The sequence below is a fragment of the Podarcis melisellensis genome (genome assembly GCF_964234715.1).
Source record: "Podarcis melisellensis genome assembly, chromosome: 1".
In the NCBI taxonomy this organism is placed as follows: Eukaryota; Metazoa; Chordata; class Lepidosauria; order Squamata; family Lacertidae; genus Podarcis; species Podarcis melisellensis.
This window is the reverse complement of record NC_138528.1, coordinates 132,287,266-132,308,436: the sequence shown is the minus strand read 5'-3', so window position 1 is coordinate 132,308,436 and position 21,171 is coordinate 132,287,266. Positions and strand designations below refer to the sequence as shown.

The following is a 21,171-nucleotide window of genomic DNA, read 5'->3' as shown; positions in this document are numbered from 1 at the left end:
TAGGTTCCTGACTGCAGCGGGGCTGCTTCAAGTCTGTGGAGGAGACCCTCCCGCAGCCTAGCATTTTGTTCTGTGTGTGGCATCTCTTCAGGGCTGCCCCGAGTTGTTACTTACTGTGGTGTTACACCTATTTTTCTTGGGGGGGAAAGCATCACCTCTCAGCCTTTTCCATCCAACTGGCAGCTATTAGCTGCTGTGACTACTTGTGAGTGAGATCCAGGTGTGCGTCATTAAGTACATTTGGACAATTGTTATCTCTTATAAGGTGCTGAACGTCTTTAACTTCTGCCTAGGACCTATGAAAGCCTTTGAGAGGGACAGCTTTCTTTTTCTTGAGGCCTGGGAGTAGAGTGATAAGGGCATGTATTGATTCTTGTGCAAAGGCTTCATAATTTTAAGCAATGATATTGGAAATGGATGATGGAAAAATTTTCTAGAGTGAGAAAATCGTATGTGTTTGGAACGGGGTGGGGGGAGATTTATTTGGTTGCACGGCACAAGAAAACAGCTCAAGATTTGATGGTGTGGAAAATAAATGGAGAGAAAAGGTCCAGAACTGGTTCCAAAAATGCTCCTTCTCCAAAGATTTGAACATTTCTTTATGCCATACAGTGGTGTGATTTTCTTTCATCCCGACAGTTGCTTTCAGTGTCATACAATATCCTATTTCTCTCTGGTGTCATTTTCAGGTAACACTAACACCACAGAAGCAAAAAAGATGCATCTGTCATGTCTCATTTACTCAGAGCAAAGTCATTCGGGGGCATTTTCCACATCTATTTGATGCTCTTCCATCCCCAGAATATGCAGCTAGCTTGTAGCACCACTGGAAACTTGCAAGACATTTCTTGACATCTCTGAAACGAGTGTAATATTCTGGTGAAAAAGAAATCCCACAGGATGTGCTAATAAAGGAAGGTCTCTGTTATATCACAGAAACTTGCTGAAAGCATCCCTGGGTTTTAGTCACTAAAGTGTGTGTATGTGTGTGTTTGTATGTGATAATTTTCTATGGCAAAAATCAAAGGGAACATGGAATCAGAATGATAATTAGACAGGGTGATCCACCTCCCACAGATTCCTCCTTTTGCTTAAGGACTACTGATTTTTATCTAATTTGCCAGAGTCACAAGGAAACAGAATGGTGATAAGGATTAGAGACTGTAGACACTGAGACAAAGGAGGCGAAGCTTTAATTAGCTCATTTCAGGGCAGGCATGAATTTCTTAGGAACAGATTGTTTGATTCCAGACATATGGAGCATCTCTGAGGTGAACTGCAAAGAGCTTTATGTCTGCAAGACTTTAGCATTGTTTTGCAATTCATGAAGCAGAGAAAGCAACACCATTCAAAAACTGTAAAGCCATAATATATATATTCGCCCCTTCTTCATTTGTGTTCCAGTTTAATTTAAACTGTGTTCATGGCACCAGTGTTAATGTTTTGTTTTTATAATATTTTTATTAGATTTTCAACAAAGATAACAAAAATAAAAAACAACAACAAACACAACAACCACAAAGAAAAATATACATAAAAGCAATATCAAATCTCCAGATCCTGTGACTTCCCTCCCCCTCTCCCTGGTTCCTTAAATTTCCTTTTCAATTGCACATGCTTTCTACTCCAAATTATTTTTCTACCTCAAATTTCCTACACTATTTCTAAATTTACAAGTGTTCTTAAAATCCTACCAATGTATTAACCTGTTTACAATACTTTTGTAAGTAAGTGTTAATGTTTTAAAGTGATTTTAAAGTGATTTTAGGTAGACATTGACTGTGGTGCATCTACATCCTTGGTCTAGATACAAGAGTGCAGTCAGCTGCAAGAACAATGTCATTTCCAGACTGACCTGTCCCAGCAAAAACTGTGCAATATTAGATAGATCAGAGCACCCTCCGAACAACCTTTGAGGTAGGTTAGACTGAGATATTAGAATTCCAGGTCACTCAAGGGATTTCATAGCTGAGTATGGATTTGAAGCATCCCCTCCCATACATATTACATTATTCTAGAAAAATACAAATTTAAAAAAACAGTAGAGCTATTACTTCTGTAAAGTGCATCAGGCAGAGTGGGATCCTTAGATAACTATCCTGAGGTAGTGATTGTGAAAACAAGCTCTTGGTACATTGCCATCGATGGTCAATAGACCATGAAACAGGATGAGCATGTAGAAATATGTGCAAAGTGCTTCCATCCATTGAGGGTGCCCCACTGGAGCCCCATGTTTCTGTCTCCCGGGAGGCGAGTGAGGCCCACCAAAGAAACAGGGCTGGCTGGAGGGAGGGGTTGCTTTGCCTGTGTTTCCAAGTGAGCTTCTCAAGCGTGCCAGTACTGCGCGGTGGCGGTGAGGGCTGGGCTGGAGGGGTGGGCTCCTCCTGCCCCATCCCCCAGCATGCACACTTGGCGTGTGCACTCCCCCCCCCCCGAGAGGCATTACTACACCCTATGCCCCTATGTGGGTTACTCAATTTGGAGTACAGTTCAGGTGCCTTATCTTCCTGCAAAGCAACAGAGGCAGCCCGGAGAATTTAGATGAGACGAGTTGTATCTGCACATAATCAACGGAAGGGTTTGGAGACTGGAAAAGAGTCCAGGCAGAGGGCCTTTCAAACTGAGTCACACATTTTCATCCTGTATGTCCAAAGTCCGCCAGTCGGTTTAATCCGGCCCCTGTGTCAGTTTATTTCCTGGGGTAAAATCCTAAAAAACCCTCAACAATTTCAAACAATTTTGGTCGGCCCCCACGGCCCTTCACTTCAGCAAATCTGGCCCTCTTTGAAAAAAGTTTGGACACCACTAGACGTTACATGTCTGGGAAACTCTGGCACCAGCAAATAAGGTGGTTTTTATTACAGATCTAATTTCTAGATATTTCTATGAATAACCAAGAGTTTGACATGTAGAGCTGAGGGAATTTTTGGTGAGTTTTAGTTCTCATACGAGAATTTGCATATTCAATTAGAAAGAACTTTTTGTTTAACAGCTAAGCCAATCTCCCTGCTGACTTGATCAGGGAGTGCATAGTTCTCTGAAGTCTTAAAAACCAGCCTACTAGTCATGGGTGTAGCCGGGGGGGGAGCCCACAAATCAATAAAAATCTGAGGTTCTGGCCCCCGCAAACAAAATCCTGCCACCCAACAAAAATCCTGGCTATGCCCATGCTTCTAGTGTCAGAACCTGGAAGAAAAATAGACTCTGAAGTGCATAGTCAGCACTCCACTGAAAACAGGGGAGCTTTTGTACAGCAATGAAAATGAGACAGGGAATTTTGTTTTAGCCAGGCCAGCTCCAGGTCTGAGGTGGCCCCTGGCAAAGTGCTACCTGCTTTGTTACCTGACAACTTGTGCCCCCCACCAAGGTCAGGGCCCATGCTCATGCGCTCACTAGCAGTGGGTAGCAGCAGTGCACTGCACTCTGCAGCAGATCGAGACCATTGGACTGGCCACTTGGAATTTCCAGCAATGATCCAATATAGCACTGCAGGGAATTTAAAATGGCAGGCAGCTCACAGCTGCCCATTGCAAAGTAGAATTGGGCCCCATTCAGCAGACGGCAACAGCACTTGTGGTCCTTCTGCAGTTTTAGCTCAGGTCTAAAATGCAGGTATGAAAACTATGGGAAATGTAACTGCAAGTTCTGTTCCAGCCTTTCCTCAATATTGGCCAGATCCACACCATAGATTTAAGGCACTTCCAACACACATTTAAAGCACATGACTTCCCCCAAAGAACCATTGAAACTGTGCTTTCTTAAGGGTGCTGGGAACTCTCGCTCGGGGGGGGGGGAGCTACAGTATCCAGGATGATTGTGCATTGGGTATATGGCGTGGCTTTGCCCAGTGTTAATTTGTCCTCCCAGCCTCAGGACATATGCGTGTTCCTTTAGGCTGGAGTAGCTGGCTTTTGTGTCAAACAACAATGGTGAAATCCTAACCCTTTATCTGGTCAGTATTGCAGTGGCGGGAGAAGAAAGGGGCATTTTTGTCCACACACCCTTCCCTGCTATGGAACTTTTGTTGACTCCTTGGAAGCGTGAACTGTCAGAACTTTGTCAATAAAGTAAAGCTCATTTTTGTTACATTATGTGCATGTGCCATATTGTCAAATGAATAAGCTAAGTGGGTTTTATGTCTTGAGATATAAATAATACTAACTGATGGAGCTACTAGAAGGGGGAAAAATGGGCTAATTTGAGCTTTGTTCCTAGCCCTCTCCATGTGAATGGTGTCGCTGTGAGCCCAGCAATGAAGTTCACTGTGTTGTAGCAGACTGTGCCGTTCCTGAATGTGTCAACCCAGTCTATGAACCAGAACAGTGTTGTCCAGTCTGCAAAAATGGTAAGCTTTCAATACATAAAAAAGAATGTGTGTGTGTTCTCTTTTTTTAAAAAAAACCACCCTCTGTACACCACTTAGAAGCTTAACTTCATTAAGAAAAGCTGGGACTAAGCTTGTGCTAAGAGCAGTGCAGGATTTACATATAAGCTAAACAAGCTTAGGGCCCCACTCTCTTGGGGGAGGGGGTCCAAAAAAATAAGGTGGGGAAACCTGGATGTCCATTTCCAAAATTTGAGATAAAAAACAAATAAAATAAAACCTACATACAGCAACAGTGCTTTGTGTTGTGTAGGCTCCTACAATGTAAGTAATGGGCCCCGCCTGCTCCCTAAAATATCACTGGTTTGCTCGTTTCTATATATAGGGTGCCTACATTCTGCATGGATTGGTAGCAGGGCAACATGTGCAAATGGTCCATAACTTACCATATAGCATATATTCAACACAAAAAACCAGTGACAATCTGTTGTTGACAAAGGACAGCTGGACATATAAAAGGCCCCATTGCCTTCAGGAGCTGAGGGCCTCATCAAACCTAAATCCAGCCCTGGCTAAGAGCAATCTGATTCATGGCTGCTGGGATAATAGATCCTGATGCCAGTGTTAACACATGCTCCACATACAGAGGTCAAGCTGCCAGATAGCACTATGCTTTTACTTCTGCCCCGGGGCAGAGGAGGCATGAAAGAGTGGCAGGAGTAGGAGAAAATGGGAAGCTGCAAGGAACTGGGTAAGGCAAGTAATGGCCAGACTCCTGGAATAAGGTGATTAAGCCTCAAACTGTAGCTGAGACAGCTTGAACATTTCCTTGCATGCCTTAGCAAACATGAGGACCAGAAGCTTACTTTTACTGCTCTGTATGATTAGAACCATCTTCAGTATGGTCTGAAAAGAATGCTGGGTGACAATACTGGTTCAGTTCATAAGTGGAGTCTGCAAGAGAGCTTGCTTCATTCACAGCCCAGTTATGACCCCCAACTGGCCCTTCTCACACCTCAGGGACGTTATCTAGAGTATAGCAGGGCTCCAATCGCTCCCTACCCTCTCCTCCCCGAAGTCCATCAGATACGTTGGGGAAACTGCCATGACAGTACAAAGTGACAGGCATTGGTGGAAGGGTGGGGGAAAGAACGGCAAACATTAGGCATTCTCAAGACTGATATTCAAGCCAAGGAAAGGAGCCTCTGAGGCTTAAAGTCATCCAGTAAGCGGGGGCTTCTATTCTATCAATTGTGTGACACTTTTTGCCTGTCCCTGCATCAATGAAGAGCCGGGGGGTGGCTTTGCTGCTGCTGTTTGCCACGCTGGGGTGGCTGTTACATGCAGTCTTAAAGTGGAGCTGCTATTTGTGCTTTGAAACCTGGAAGGCAGAGTGCTGCCCTCCCATCCTCCGGCACGGCTGCAGACTTTCTCCTGTTCCGTTCTTTTGGCCATGGCTCACCACAAAATCCCACTCCATCTGTGCTAAGTAAATATCCTGTAATTGAGCTGTAAAACATCACATTCAAAACCCTGCTTCTGAACCCTGCTTATTCCTTTATTTCAGTATGAATTACTTAGAAGTAAATGTCAGGAGTGCTCTGATGGTGTTTCCTGCTTGGCAGGGGGTTGGACTCGATGGCCCTTGTGGTCTCTTCCAACTCTATGATTCTATGATTCAAATGAACATTATTGGGATCTATTGAGGATGATATAACGCTATATTTGAAGGCCCCTGATGAATCAAGGATCTTCCTAGCCTCTGCGTTATGGACTTGCAGAAGTGGAATCTCCCACCATTCGCTCTCTTGTTGTAGATCGTAGAATTGTAGAGTTGGAAGGAACCACCAGGGTCACCTAGTCCAGCCCCCTGCAATGCTGGCATCTTTTGCCCAATGTGGATCCTCTCTGCAGCCTCCTCCTACAGATGGTTTTGAATTTTGCCACAGAATATTCTTCAGAATAAGGTTCACGTATCTGGAGGGAGCAGCTGTGGGAAATAGCTTTGACACTGTTCATATCGGGACACCTTAACACATACGTAGACTGAACAGGGCTTTTGCTCAATGTTATGGGAAAGACAGGAGGGGCTACAGGCTGCTTGCTGTCTTGTGGTGGCTGTCTGTGGCCTGGGCCTTAAGTCCGAGGAAAGGAGGGCTCTTGTGCTGGAGGGTGGAGCAGGAGGGAAGACTGTTTTTCCAGACAGTTCTCCCTTGCACACACACACACACCCCGGCAATCCCAGTGGGAGGGAAAGTAAGTATGCCAGCTTTTAATAGCTAGGATGATATCTATAATAATGAATATTATTATATTTATTTATATCCCAACTATTTCTCAGTCTGGGACTTGAGGCAGCTTACACAGATAAAAAAAGAACAAACTAAAAACATTAAAAAGTAAATAATTAAAATGTAATTAAACACGAATAGAATTAAAATATTATAAAAAGATCCTTTAGAAACAGACAACAATAAAAACATCACAGCACCAGCCTTTTCCTCAAAAACAATTGGTTCCCAAAGGCCTGTTGCAATAGAAAGTTTTCCGTTTCTGCTGGTGGGAGGACAGCAAGGAGGGAGCCAGTCTAGCTTCTATAAGGAAGTGTTCTAAGGTCTGGGAGCAGCCACTGAGAAGGCCCTGTTCCACGTCCCCACCAAGCACACCTGTAAGGGCGGAGGAACCGAGAGAAGGGCCTTTCTCACAAGATCTCAGACAGGTTCTTATGAGGTTCTTATGAGGGAATATGGTCTTTCAGACACCCCTGGTGCTTTTGTGCACTTCCTTCACACATGTTCAGTGCTTGGATGTAAAATAGATGGAATTGCAAAGGACCAGTCAACAGCTGACTTACAAATTCATCTCAAAAATAGCACATCTTCAAGCAAATCTTCAAAGACTGTTAGGGCTTAGTTCTAGTTATTTCTGAAGAGCAGTGTTGACTGACCTATGGCCATGGTGGCTGGGGCTGATAGAGATTTGAGTTCTGCAGCATCTGGGATGCCACAGGTTAGCTGTTTATCTCGTGACCCCGTCAACACACCATTCGAAATCCTAGTCCATGTGGCAGCGCCTCTTGCTAAGGAGAGAGCTTTTGGCATCTCATACCTGCTGCCTGGTGGCGGGTGGCGCTGTGGGTAAAACCTCAGTGCCTAGGACTTGCCGATCGCATGGTCGACAGTTCAAATCCCCGTGATGGGGTGAGCTCCCATCGTTCGGTCTCAGCTCCTGCCCACCTAGCAGTTCGAAAGCACCCTTAAATGCAAGTAGATAAATAGGTACCGCTTTATAACGGGAAGGTAAACGTCGTTTCCATGTGCAGCTCTGGTGCCGGTTCGCCAGAGCAGCTTTGTCACGCTGGCCACGTGACCCGGAAGTGTCTGCGGACAGCGCTGGCTCCCGGCCTCTAGAGTGAGATGAGCACACAACCCTAGAGTCTGTCAAGACTGGCCCATATGGGCAGGGGTACCTTTACCTTTACCTGCTGCCTGGAGCTCACAACTCTGAAGCCCTGCTCTTTATCTCCAATATGTGTTGCTGGCTGTTCAAAGGGGAGGAAAACACACTCTAGATATGCTCAGAGACAATCTCTTTGTTATTACCTGCAGAGCTGAGGGTTGGCACAGATAATATATTCATTACAGGTCTGAGTTAATAATGTGGTTGTGACCGAGTCCTGACAATGTCATTTTCATTCTCTATTATAGTATCAAAAAATATCCCAGGAGCAATGTTTGATGCAAATTCCCATTAGAAAGATTGTTCCTTACGAATCTAATGTTAACAACCGTCATTTTGTGGCAAGGAAAGAGCCCTTCAGCATTTTGCTGTGCTTTCTGCACTAAGCAGTTTAGCATGCCTGCATGCCTGCTTGCAAAACTGTTGTGGCCGTTAAGTGGCCAATAATTTCCTCTCAATACACTGAGATTGATTTTTATGCCTTTCTTAATTATAAATGGCCAAGAGCAGAAAGCTGTGCAGCAGTAAGGTTAATGCAGAAAGCTGTTGAGTCTAGCATTCCTGACCTGAAGATTCACATTTTTAAAAGGGAAAATGAAGAGGAAAAAGCAAACATCTTCCCCCCTCCAGTCTTGCCATCTTTCACGAGTTGGTACCTAATTTACACTCTATTTTTCTCATGTGACAACTGCAACAATCAAGTGATGGCGGAACTTTTACTAATGACACCATCTAAACCAGGATAGGTGGGAAGGAATTGGTATTTGGCTCTGCGAAGGAAAACAAATGTAAAGTCATTCTTACTTTTTCTGTCTTTCTTTTTTTGTAGCTGCCTCTTGTGAGTAGGGATTAGGAAGAAATTAGTTCAGTTTTTCATTTTAATGCAAACCTACCTAACTCACACTTCCTGGACCAATGATCACACATTTAAATTTAACACAGTTCCAAAGATAGGCGCACTCTCAACACACACACAAACTTTAACATAACCACACACATAACATAACACACAATCACAGACACAACCACACCCATACAGAAAATTCAGCATTGGGAACAAGCTGCCACCTCCTTTTCCCCTCTCGTCCTCCCCATTTGGGAAGCCCCACCAGTAGATTGGCGCATGGGATAAAGATCTCTGGAGAGCCTCCTCCACGAGGCAAGGGGAAACAGAGGCACTCATGGACAGCTGCTAGGAAAGCCACTGGATTTGGAGGCAGAGCTGCAGCCTCCTGGCATCTCTTACAGAGCTGGAGTGTTCAAGCTATGAAAGAGGCTCCTCCTCCTCCTTTTCTTCTTCTTCTTCCTCCAGTTGCTTCCTGCAGATAGCAGCTGAAATTTATAGTGCATTCTGAAACCACAAGAATAGTTCTGATTGCTCCAAAGATCCCAACAGTGCTGCTGTCAGAACTGCTTGTGCTTTAAGAGGGAAGACTTGCCAGAGCACCCCAAAAAAGAAAACATAAACTAGCAGTGTTGGAGCCCTTCCCTTTCCCGATACCAAAAATCAGATGTCTGAGGCAGCTGCCTCACTTTGCCTAATGGTAGGGCCATCCCTGACTGTCCTAGATGGGCTCTAATGCTAATTTGTGTGTCACTCCCTCATTCAAGTGGTTCTGTGAATTAGCCCCAGGATCTCTCAGGATTTCCCCAAATGAAGCTGAATGGCCATTTTGTGCTTTGCAGAATGTCAGTGGCAGTTCCGCTTGCCATGCTGGCTGCACAGAGCCACTTAATCGAGTTGTACATCTAGTAGGCAGACTCTGCGGAAAGGCTAAAATCTGAGAGCAGAGAGATATGCGCCTCCTTTCCAGTCTCATCGTCTAATTTGTCACTGCAAATGTTAAGGACGATGGCTCCAGGTAATGTGCAACATTTCTGTCTTAAGAGGAAAGGTCACTTAATTTCAAGTTTCCCGGCACTGATAGAATACAAAATCATTGCCCCAAGTTGTTATTCCTACTCATCGTGACTTTTTGAAACAAAAGTCTGTCAAGTGTTGTTAACTCCCTCTTTTACATGGTCTAAAATTTGCCTCCTTCTGTTAAAATCAAGCTCACAACTGTCACAATCTGTGATGGCCCTGACTCCCACAGGCTGCACTTAAACTTACCAAGAAAGATCTCTCCCTGCCCACTGCACTGTGGTGCAAGAGGAACGACCACCTGAAGAATCACCCCTTCCCCCACTGCACTGCTGTGAGCAGGCCTGTAAGCTCTGGAGATCCAAAGATCGAGCAGGAGGGTGACAAATCCAGTGCAACAAGACCTCATTCAATGCTTATGCCCTGTAGAGTCATAGCACTGCCAGAATCTGAATCCAAGCAGCAGCAGCAGCAAGCAGCACTGTTTTGCCAGTGTTTTCCTTCCAGCATAAATCAGCAGTGCTAATGATTATATACATGGCTGTGGGAGTGTCCCTGTTCTATGGGAACACAGAAAAGGGGCAGAATATGCCACTGAGCATGTGTTTCAACTTCCTTGTTTTTTTAAGTTCAAACAGCTGCAGATATGCGCAGCCACGTGGGCACTGCCTGCTGAAGTTTCCAAAGCCACTGGGGATTCCAGCAGCCTTGTATAGGGGCTCGCTCTTCCCTGTAACTAGCAAGCACAGAATAAATCATGCCAAAAGAAGAGTTCATGCAATTTGGATTACCTTGGCACATTTTCATTTAATATAGGCCCTGCTTATTCATCACCAGCAAGAAAGAGGCACATCACAAGGGTTATTTAGTAGTCAGGGAGAATCAGCGGCTCAATTCAGCATTGACATTATAGAGCTAGGCTACAAAAAAAGTACCCATTGCTTGGCTCTGCGTGTCTGGCTTCACCAGATTTATGTGAACAGGAATGTTCACTGCATCTTCAGCTCTTCATTTAATTTAATTTTGTTTGTAACTATGAAGTGGTGCCATTAAAATGTCTCTCCCATTCCTAGAATTGGAGGCAACTAGGAGGTCTCCTGTCCCTCATCGCTGGTCTATTGTCCTATAATGTTAAGAGGGAACAGGGCAGGGGGCAGTAAGATTCCGAAAGACACTTTGCCAGCTTGGTCCAATACTTATCTTTTCCTGCAATGAGGAAATATTTCAAAAGCTTGCCTTAAGGTGCGGGGTCGGGGTGGAGGAGGTGAACACAAGCTGTGTTGAAGTTGCTGAAAATGTCCTCTTAACAGATGTAACCAACTGAAAGATTAGTCAATTTGCAGCCATGTGATCAGCCAGAAGTTACCAGCACATGGGATTTGAAGCAGTTGTCAGATTGTAGGAATGTACCACTTAGCTTGTGCCCGGGGATTACATACTCACAGTATCCATTCCCCAGGGACTGCCCCTATCTTCTCCTAAGACTCCCTCATAAATGTCTGCCCCCTTTTTGCTGCTGTTTTCATCTTTGTTAGAGATTGGGGTGTGTGTGTGTGTGTGTGCCAGTGCCATTTCAGAAAGTTTGAACACGTGAAATAGTGCACTCACTTCCAATGCACTCACTACCCCCATAATCTATAGTAAATGTTGCTGGATGTTTCAGCTGAGCTATTCCATAGATCAAACCAAATCCATTTTGAGATTAAGCAATCCATTAAATATTCTATTATTTATAAGGAGTCTGATATTGGTCACTTTATTAACATGGTCTGCTACAGATGCTAGAGTAGTTTATTTACTATTGCAGGGTAAATAAATACAGAAAAACCTTCAGTTTATTTATTCTGTTCTAAAATATACTGTATATACCATATCCTCCAGTGTTTCTCTGATGAAAAGAGGGACATCCTAAGGAAAAGTGGGACATTCCGGGATCAAATCAGAAACCAGGATGGCTTCTCTAAATCAGGGACGCCCTCAGAAAATAGGGACCTTTGGAGAGTCTGTCTTTGGGACTTGTAGGGCAGAAGTCAGGGAGCCCAACAGCAGGTGGCGCCACAGTCAATGACAGGCAGAACCAACCGGGGTAGGTCTGTCCCCACCCACCTCCATGCTGAGTTGTACAAGTGCAGCACCGAGGTGTGGGAAGAGGAAGCTGGTAGGCAGTGCCACCCCCTGGACTGAATTGCTGTAAGAAGGAAAGCAAGGGGGGTAAGTTGGTGGTGGTGGGTCAATGCCCTATTCACCCTGAAGGGTTAGTCTCCACTGACACATAGCCTGGAGGCACATGTAAGAGTCTCGATTACTCCTGGCCTCAGCAGACCAAAACACAGGGATCTCTCACAGTGTTGTCTTGCAAAGCAATGTATCCCTATTATTTATCCCCCCTTTGCATGGGAAAAACTGTGCTCAAGCTCTGTCCTGTTGAACTGTATCATGGAGCTGTAGTTTTATAGCAGTGGAATGTATGTTTTTTAGAAGTCTTTCTTTGGAATAATTGAGAGATGGATCTTTATGGTGCCTTTAATCCTCCTGAGTGCAGTCAGGCACTGTGAGATTGTTCCAAGTGTTCTCTTCCATTCTCCTTTGCCCAGCATAGGCTGCATTCCAAAGGGAAGGGGCTCCTTGGCAGCCAAAACACCACTGAGCTCACTGGGATTTATGTAACTCTGACTACAAGTCATAGCTTATATATCACAGACCCTCCAAGTGTCTCTATTTTTCAGAGACTGTCCCGGATTTACAGAAGCTATAATCCTGGAATGTCCAACTTTTCCTTAAGATGTCCCTATTTTCGTCAGAGAATTGTGGGAGTTATGTGATTCCCCAAGCCAAGGATATAAGGAACTAGACGATATTTAGGGGACATCTGAAGGCAGCCCTGTATAGGGAGGTTTTTTAGAGTGTAATATTTTATTGTGTTTATATATATGTTGGAAGACGTCCAGAGTGACTGGGACAACCCAGTAAGATGTGTGGGTTCTAAATAAATTAATAATGATAGAATAGGACATTCCTATTTTCACCAGAGAAATGTTAGAGGGTATGATATCAGAGCTCACAGACATGTAAATGTACATGTAAGTAGAGACAGTTGCAGATTATATGGGCGGGGGAAGTTGTTTTGTTTTTCTCTCTCCATGCTGCTTAAATCAGCAGAGGAGAAATGTTACAAAAGGAGCATTTTGCCATTAGATTTGAATGACAGAATAGCTCGACGTAAGCAGAAATTCTGATCTTGTGGATTGGTTCTTTCTGCAGATCCCTGACTTAGTCATAACAAGAACAGAAACAGGGGTTTTTTTGGGGGGGGGATACACTGCTGTGAATAACGAGCACTGCCAAATTGCCTGTAACTATGCGCAGTGGCGTAGCGTGGGGGTGCAAGGGGGGCCGGCCACACCGGGCGCAACATCTGGGGGTTAGGGTAAGGGGGCGCAAATCCACGGGTTAGGGGGCGCAAATTACTTGCCTTGCCCCGGGTGCTGACAACCCACGCTACGCCACTGACTATGCGTTCAGTTAGATTACTTAAATTCCAGTGAGATTACTGTGCAGGCTTCCAGGAGTTGGGCAGAACCCATCAAAAGTTACATCTAGTTCTCAAGCAGGTGACAAATATGTGCAGATTTTTTTAATTAAAAACCCCACCACCACCACAACAACAATCCTCCAGTGTGAATCATAACTTGAGCTGGTAAATTAACTATTTCTGTTCTAAGTCATGTGTCCAGTTATGTGCCCCCCCAGTAACCACCCAAACACTTCCCTACCCCCAAACCCCTGCCACCCACTAGTGCAACTGGCTGCTCTTGCTGCTCTGGCAGTGAGTGAGTCTCTTTTCCTTCCTCTCATTTTTTATTTTGACAAATTTTAATGAAGACAACCTAGAGAACATGCATAATATACTCATATAGTACAGATAAGTAAGTACATATCTATAATCCTCAAAATACCTGTTGCTCTATCAATCATGGCCGCTTATGATAATACAACTTACCATCATTATTGTAATAGACCTCTATCCTATCTTAGAATATTCCCAGGCCTTCTTCCTCTAGTTCCTGAAGCACAGCTATGATAAGTGTCAGTTTCCCAAGAATTACCAATGTCCATAAGACATCCTGGGGGGATCAGGAGCTCTAGAATAGCTACGTTTTCTAGTCACTACATTAGTTACTGGTGTAGCAGGACTTCAGGAGCCACATAAGAAGTGGGTGTGGAGTGGAAACCCCCCCTTCTTTTAATTCCTTTACTCCCACCAGAGTTTTTGAAGCAAGGTAGGTGGGTAGCAACAGGGAGAAGGTTAGGAGCCCAACTGGTGAGTGGGTGGGTTGAAATAAGGGTTCTTGAAGACCGGGGGGAGGGCAAGTGGAAGGTGTTTGAGCATTCTCTGGCTCTCCCACCCTCTAGGTAGACAACTAACATATCAGGGCAATAAAAAAGCTAGCACCTTCCCTTTGACATGCTATTTTTCATATGTACTGTAGCAGTTTTATCTGGTAAGGAGGACCAACGCATTGTGTGAGCCACCGCATAAAGTCTGGAGTGGTCAAGCCCAGGAAAAGGTTTAGCACCTCACTGAAGCCTATGTTTTGACCAAGGTTCATTGTAATTAATGTGTAATTAAGTGAATAAGTCCCACTCCATTGCTTCCAATAGGCAACTAATGCCATAAGTGTGACTTAACGTCTGCTGCAGTGTGCTCATTGTTCCCCCACTACCATAACAGACCCTCCAAGGGTCCCTATTTTCCAGGGATGTCCCTGATCCAGAGAAGCCATCCCAGTTTCTGATTTGATCCCAAATGTCCCACTTTTCCTTAGGATATCTGTATTTTCATTGGAAAAATGTTGAAGAGTATGGAATTATACGACCCCCGAGCCATCTGAAGGCAATCCTATATAGTGAAGTTTTTTAATGTTTAATGTTTTATTATGTTTTTAAATATGTTGGAAGCTGCCCAGAGTGTCTGGGGCAACCCAGTAAGATGTGTGGGGTATAAATAGTAAAATTATCATTATGGAATGGGACGTCCCTATTTTCATCAGAGAAATGTTGGAGGGTATGCCATCATCAACAACAACAACTGGCTTTTGTTCTTGCCATTTCCCCCTGCAGTGGGGACGGGGAAGGAGGTAACATAAAACTGCCTCCTTCTCTTCCCCCTCCTTCACCCTGACCATCTATGCAGCTATCAACATCACTTATCACCCTTTAGGCAGGTTGAGTGGGTGTGCACCGGATTCTGCTACATCCCCAGTAACTTCAATGGGATCCAGTGTGCTAGTGAGGAATGAGGGTGGGCTACCATTTGTGTAGTTTCAGTCTTAGGTCTTAGCAAATTTCAGCTTGTTGCCATCACACTACAATATAGATAAAACCAAAACACACTGACAGTGAAAAACTTCCTGGCCACTGCATTAATCACTTGATGCAAAGACTAGTGGAGAGAATCATGATGAAATATCAGACAGAAGAAAGATGTTCCATAGGCAATCTCTCATTGACTCTATAATTAAAGTTGTAAATTATCAAACTTGATACGGACTTTGAAAATACTGTTCCTGTATCTGCCTTCCAAGGCTCACTTGAGATTCTTGCTGATATCTGCCAGAGCATTGCTGGTAAAAGGAGCAAAAGGTGTGGTTGTTATGTACATTTATTTTAATAGGCAACAAATATTTATATGACCTCTGCTTTTAGGGCATTGGCAGAAATAACAGTAAATAATAATTTATTCCCATGCATGGCATTTCTATAGTTTACCAAAGCTTCTTTCTTAATTTACTTAACAAATATAAACTTCCTGCTCATTACTGAATTAATTTAAAACCAACATTTAAGACACAAATGAGCTGCCCATATCTGGCACAGAAATCCTCAGGATGCGAACAGAGTGACCTAAGTGACTTAAGACCTCCTCAGAGAGGTGGTGTGGCCTGACGTGGACGGGTGGATCACTCAAGTGACTGGGTCTTGTGACCTTCAGTAGGGGTGTTGAAGCCATTGTGTGTTACAGAACTGGGCAGAGATAGGACATGTTGGGATAAGGGGGGTGGGGAGAAGTGATATCTTGCTCACCTAACACTGAGTAGGAGTAGCCGTATTCTCCCATCTTTCTAATAATATGACTGTCTTGGGGCTCAGGCTGCTTTGCATGCTGCTTCACCTATGAATATTATCTATGGCATCCCAAGGCAAGCTCTTGGGTGTTCTTCCTTCAGCTTGATAGAGTGTGCCCCAAAATTAAATCAAGAAAGTGCTTAAGCACTGCCTTGAGGGAACTTCAAGGTTAAAAGATTTCACTTCACAATAATACCACAGAAGTCCATTCATCCAGCTAGTGGGTTGGCCATATATCTACTTCCTAGGTTAGGCCAGCTGTCACTCTGTGGCATTCAAAGTTGGAAATTGACATTTGCATTGCAACTGCTGTATGTTCTGCTCTAAATAATTCACCTTGCTTGGCCCTGCTGCTTATCTCCTGATCCATCCTCCTCTGGGTGCACACTTCTCCTGCTTCAGATGGATAGTAATCCTGGTATTTGCTTGCTCAATCGAATATCATGAATAGGATGCCCCCCCCCCATCTAACCTGGGTCTATGTTTGTCTGTCTGCTGGCCAGGCTGTAAAAACTCACCCAAGCTGAATTTTCCCAAACTGAAAGAAGATGGGAGATTCTGACTTGCCCCTTAATTGTGAGCACATCTCCTTCTCATTATTTCATAGGGATATACTTGCAAAGCACCACAGATCTATGGGCCAATCTTTCTGCAACTCGGACATATCAATAGTATGTGTATTCGTGGTTGGTCTTCTTCACCACCACCTCCCTTAAAGGATACTTTTACTCCTTGATTCTTTGTAAGAAGTTATATAACCTTCAGAAAGACCTTTCTGGAAAGTTCCAAGTGTGATGATGACAAGCACATAGAGCCCACTCATGCACTGCCACTCCTAATTTGTCATTAGAGTGTCTATTTGTAGTTTAATGTGGGTTGGCTGCCTAATTGCTCTCTGTGTCTTTAATATTTTGCCTCAGGCTTTGTGAATGTTAGCATAATTGGGAGTGAGGAAGTAGAAGCTTGGGGAAGATTCAGTACTCTCTGGTTATATGGCAAATAGCTTTGTGCATGGACAGGTATGTCCACCTGGGCAGACATTTCATGCCATCCTAATTGTAAACTAATGTGGAGATTCCTCATGTTTTCTGGTAAGCCAATCCATAGACTCCCCACAGACTCACTTCCGTATTAAGAGTCTTGGATTAAGTGATGTTTCCCAAATGGAGCATCTCCCATCTCATTCTTGCAATAATCCTGCAGCTGCTGCTCCCTCTTTCTGGAGTGTGTGACCCAGCATTTGAAGGCACTCTCCATGCCCTAAGCTTCAGCAAACTTTATCAAAGTTTCCTCTCTAAAGAGACTGAGTGGTAGCGAGACAGAATGTTTGGATACCATCGGCTAAGCAGTAACTTCAGCACAGTCTTCATGTAGCGCATTTGATAGGCCTGCATCAGTCCTGCCAAGCACTAAGGAGAATTTCCTCACCACCAGTTGGTACAAATGTGTGACAAATTAGTTGTCTCTACAGATTTGGTGTCATTTGCAAAGATCAAACCTGTTTCATCTGATCAAAGATTTCATCTGATTGGGAAATACAGTCTACAGCAATCTTTGGAAGGGTGGAAATTTCAAAAGTTGACTTGCTTCCACTTTTGAGTTTTTACTTGGTTATTCAGAGGCTACACTTCACACTTCAGTGTACTAACTGACATTGTTTTCTTTCTAATAGTGATAACTTTAAGAAGATAGCCAAAGTTATATTTGTTTAAAGCTACCAGGTCTAACCTACTGGCAGAGAGTAGTAAAGCTACTAATGCCTATGGGGATGGAATATGAAAATATTTAGGATCTCTCAAAGTGCAGTGTCCAGTCACCAGATTCAGGTAGGTAGCCATGTTGGTCTGACGCTGTCAAAAATAAATTTAAAAAATTGTCCAGTAGCACCTTAGAGAACAACTAAGTTTGTTCTGGGTATGAGCTTTTGTGTGCATGCAGTATCTGAGGAAGTGTGCATGCATGCAAAAGCTTATACCCAGAACAAACTTAGTTGGTCTCTTAGGTGCTACTGGACAATTCTTTATTTTATTTTTTATTTCAGTCACCAGATAATACAGATGGTCCCTTCCCTTTATATTCAGTTTCAACAGCAGCAGCTTCATCAAGCCCAGTTTGGTAAATATAGATTGGAAAGCAAGTGGGGAACCTTTGCTGGACTACAACTCCCATCATCACTGACGATTGGCCATGCTAGTTGGATTTAATGGGAGTCTGAATCCAACAACATATGGAGGGTCACATATCCCACACTCCTATTGCAAGGCATCTGACTGCTTTCCCATTTTATTGTAAATGAGTACCTGATCCATCCAAGATGGGTACATCATTGGTCTATACAGGTGTGGGACTAACATCCTCAGGTATATAGGCTATAGGAAATGGTCACCTTGTTAATTGATGTTGCAGGATGATTTATGGTGATATCCTGATCTAGCAAAGGAGACCTTAAGAATGACCATCTATGGGATGAGGCTCATCCATGTACTGTTGAACTTAATGTGTGGTAGATGAACATCATTATCAGGGCGAAATAGTCACGTGCAAGGCAGATCACCAGAGTAGGATTGGGATATGAGTCTCTAGTGGAATTAGAGAGGAGATATTATACTTACTAGGGAGTAAGTCCCATTGAATACAATTGCACTTGTAAGTTTCCCAGATCCCAATGTAATTCATTGTCTGCTGGACTAAACTCAACTCTTCATAGCTTTTTCATTTCCCTGCCAAAATTATTTCTGGGATGGTTCACAAGGTTCAAAAATATTTTGAAAATCTTTGAAGAATGAAAAGATGTTTCGGAGATGTTTTAGCTGCCATTTGATTATATACAACTGTTGCAGGATAAAGAAGACCCTGAAAATTTGGGAGGACAAGAGATGAGAGAAGACTTCATTCACTTCTCTGAAGAGTTGTTTGGATCCCTGGGGAAATCCCGCTAGAAACAAACAAACAAAAAAGTCAGCAATTACTTTTTAAAAAAGGAAAAAAAAATGTGATGTGGATCAAATATTAAGCAACCAAATTTGGGGATTTCAATTCTCACCCACCCCTGAAATGTACTACTCATTACTAGTGGCAAAATATGACTCTTGCAGTGCTTTATTTACAAAAACCTGTTTCATCTTATCAGAGATTTCATCCAATGTAGTTAACAGCATCCTTCTTTCATGATTGTAATCAAAGAAATGTAACCAACTGTTCATTTCTGATCTTATACTTTTCATGGTGCTATGATGAAATCTACAGTGGTCTTCTCTCAGTACTACTCCAGCAATTAGTACTCATTTTGAATCCCTACCTGATAATATACTAAATAAAGCTGCCGTCACCACTTTATTCCCACCCCATCCCATAACATTATTCAGGTAATCCAAAGAGATGGAAAGATCACATTGAAATGCCAGCTGCTAGGATTAAATGTGGGGAGTGGTGACCAGATGGCAAAGAGGACCGTGCTCCCGTACCTTTAATTATCTCCTCTGCATGGCCATTAAAGGTGCCCGGGCCCTTCCCCCTTTTCCCATTTGGCTGCCATAGTTAGATATTGATGACTTAAGGAAGTGATGCAGAATAATATGTGAAAAATATCAGATGATTCTTTCACTCAATTTGTTGTTGTTGTTGCAGTTAATACTACCCCTTGTATATTGTGAGCCTTTACAAGCACAATAAATTCATTATTATATCTACAATTGCCAGAAAATAGTGTCAGAAAATAGTGCATTCACTTTTCACACATACAGTTGTGAATGTTTATGTTTAGGTGATTGTCAAGATTCACTGGAGTATGACTTGAGTTTGCAGGTGTACAAAAAGTCTGTTTGGGCTTATCAACTTTCAAATGTCAGTGTTGACATACACCAAAGTTTGAGCTGTCACTGTTACATATATGTGGAATCAAAGTTGAAGAAGATGGTCTTGTAGGGCATCTTAGTCAAACTTGACTTAGGAAACAGATGGTGAAGTACATGTGTGTACCTATCACATTTTTGCTCTCACTGAGATGATAAAGCTGTCTGAACTATCTCACTTCAAGTTGCCAGATGGACTAAACTTGCAGGAGGGTATTAGCTTACCTGGGAGTGAGTGCCATTGAACTCAATGGGACTTTCTTTTGTGGAAATAGGCATTGGGTTGTGGTGTCAGATTGGAGTAATGGTAACTAGACATGGTAGCTAAAAGGAATCTTCAGGATTGGAGGCAATATGCCTCTGGATGCTCCTCAGTACCAAAAATAGTAACCCTTCCACACCAACATGTCAGACATGAAGGTTTTGGCCTAGCCTCTTCCTGTGTACTTTACTGGGCAAGGACTTTTTGTGTATGGAGAAATGTTTGCTCATGTTGAGCCCCCACCAGAGTTTGAAGTTGTACAGACCAAAACAGGCTTCCTCAAGCCCCAGGAATCCTCCAGATGTTTTGAATAACAACGCCAATCAACACTGACCATCCCAGAACTTAGAAGATACCAGGCTGGAGGATACGAGGCACAGACTGACTGCCTCATTAAGAACTAGGCTGCAGATGTGGTCAAAATGTGTGTTTCTACCTAAAAGTGGACAAGGTAGGAAAGAAATCCACAAGCAGGGATTCTTTCCCCCTTGACTTATAGAGGCTTACTGAGCAGTTGTCTGGAAGCCCCTGCTTTAAGTACGATATAATAACTTGCTGACATTGGAAGAGAGTAGTGGAGGGTGTCATTTGGGCCAACCAGATTCAAAAGAGGATGGGTCTCTGACACCTTAGGAAGAAGAAGAGTAAGGGAGCTTGAATCTGGGTTCCCTTAGCCTTGTGAGGTATATCCATTCCAAACAATGCAAGATTGATGATACTGTTAGGAAGATCCAGTGCCACTGGAAACAGACCAATGGCTCACCTAGTCCAGCATCCATTTCCCCACAGTGGCTTCTTTATATATTGAAGCTCACCTTTGTAAATGGTCTAGAGGAGAAAGGAGCCATCCTTTCTAAATGCTTAGATTCAGTTGTACATCTTAAGCCTTGAGGTGGGTATGGATGCTGGTTCATCAAACATTTTGTTCAGGCGAAGCTGCAGAGTCGCTTTGCTTTTGATTTAGGACATATTTAATTCTCTCTTGTTGGGTTCTCCATAAGGGAAGAAAAGAGAATGTGGAAAAGGAATCCTAGTATGTAAAGTGCTGAATGTTTGATCTGGTCTTTTTATATTAAATTGAGACTTTGCTGAGTGAGGGGTGTAATAAAGCTATGAATTAAATATTACAGCTAAGTGAGTTTGGCAAACTGAAGATTAAGAAGGCACTTAAAAGTTTTCTCTGTGTTTCCCACCCACTTCCAGCTTCTGTGTCTCTGCTATACTCATTAATTCTAAACCAGGTATAGTCTTTCTCCTCTCCTCTCTTCTCTCTCTCTCTCTCTCT

The 21,171-nt window shown here is 43.4% G+C and overlaps 1 protein-coding gene across 3 annotated transcripts in view; it reads left to right on the top strand.

Moving 5' to 3' along the window:
• Positions 1–21,171, top strand: part of VWC2L (von Willebrand factor C domain containing 2 like) — a 112,931-nt gene that overhangs the window by 34,107 nt on the left and 57,653 nt on the right. Inside the window, exons 2-3 of one of the 3 annotated variants that reach the window (XM_081899084.1) lie at positions 4,216–4,345; positions 18,614–19,431. The exons of 1 other annotated variant lie outside the window; for it this stretch is intronic. In XM_081899084.1, coding sequence (XP_081755210.1) covers positions 4,216–4,345; positions 18,614–18,618 — 135 coding nt within the window. In that variant the 3' untranslated portion in view covers positions 18,619–19,431. Of the gene's footprint in view, positions 1–4,215; positions 4,346–18,613; positions 19,432–21,171 lie in introns of those variants that run through there. One more of the 3 variants, XM_081899083.1, reaches the window with a different exon arrangement.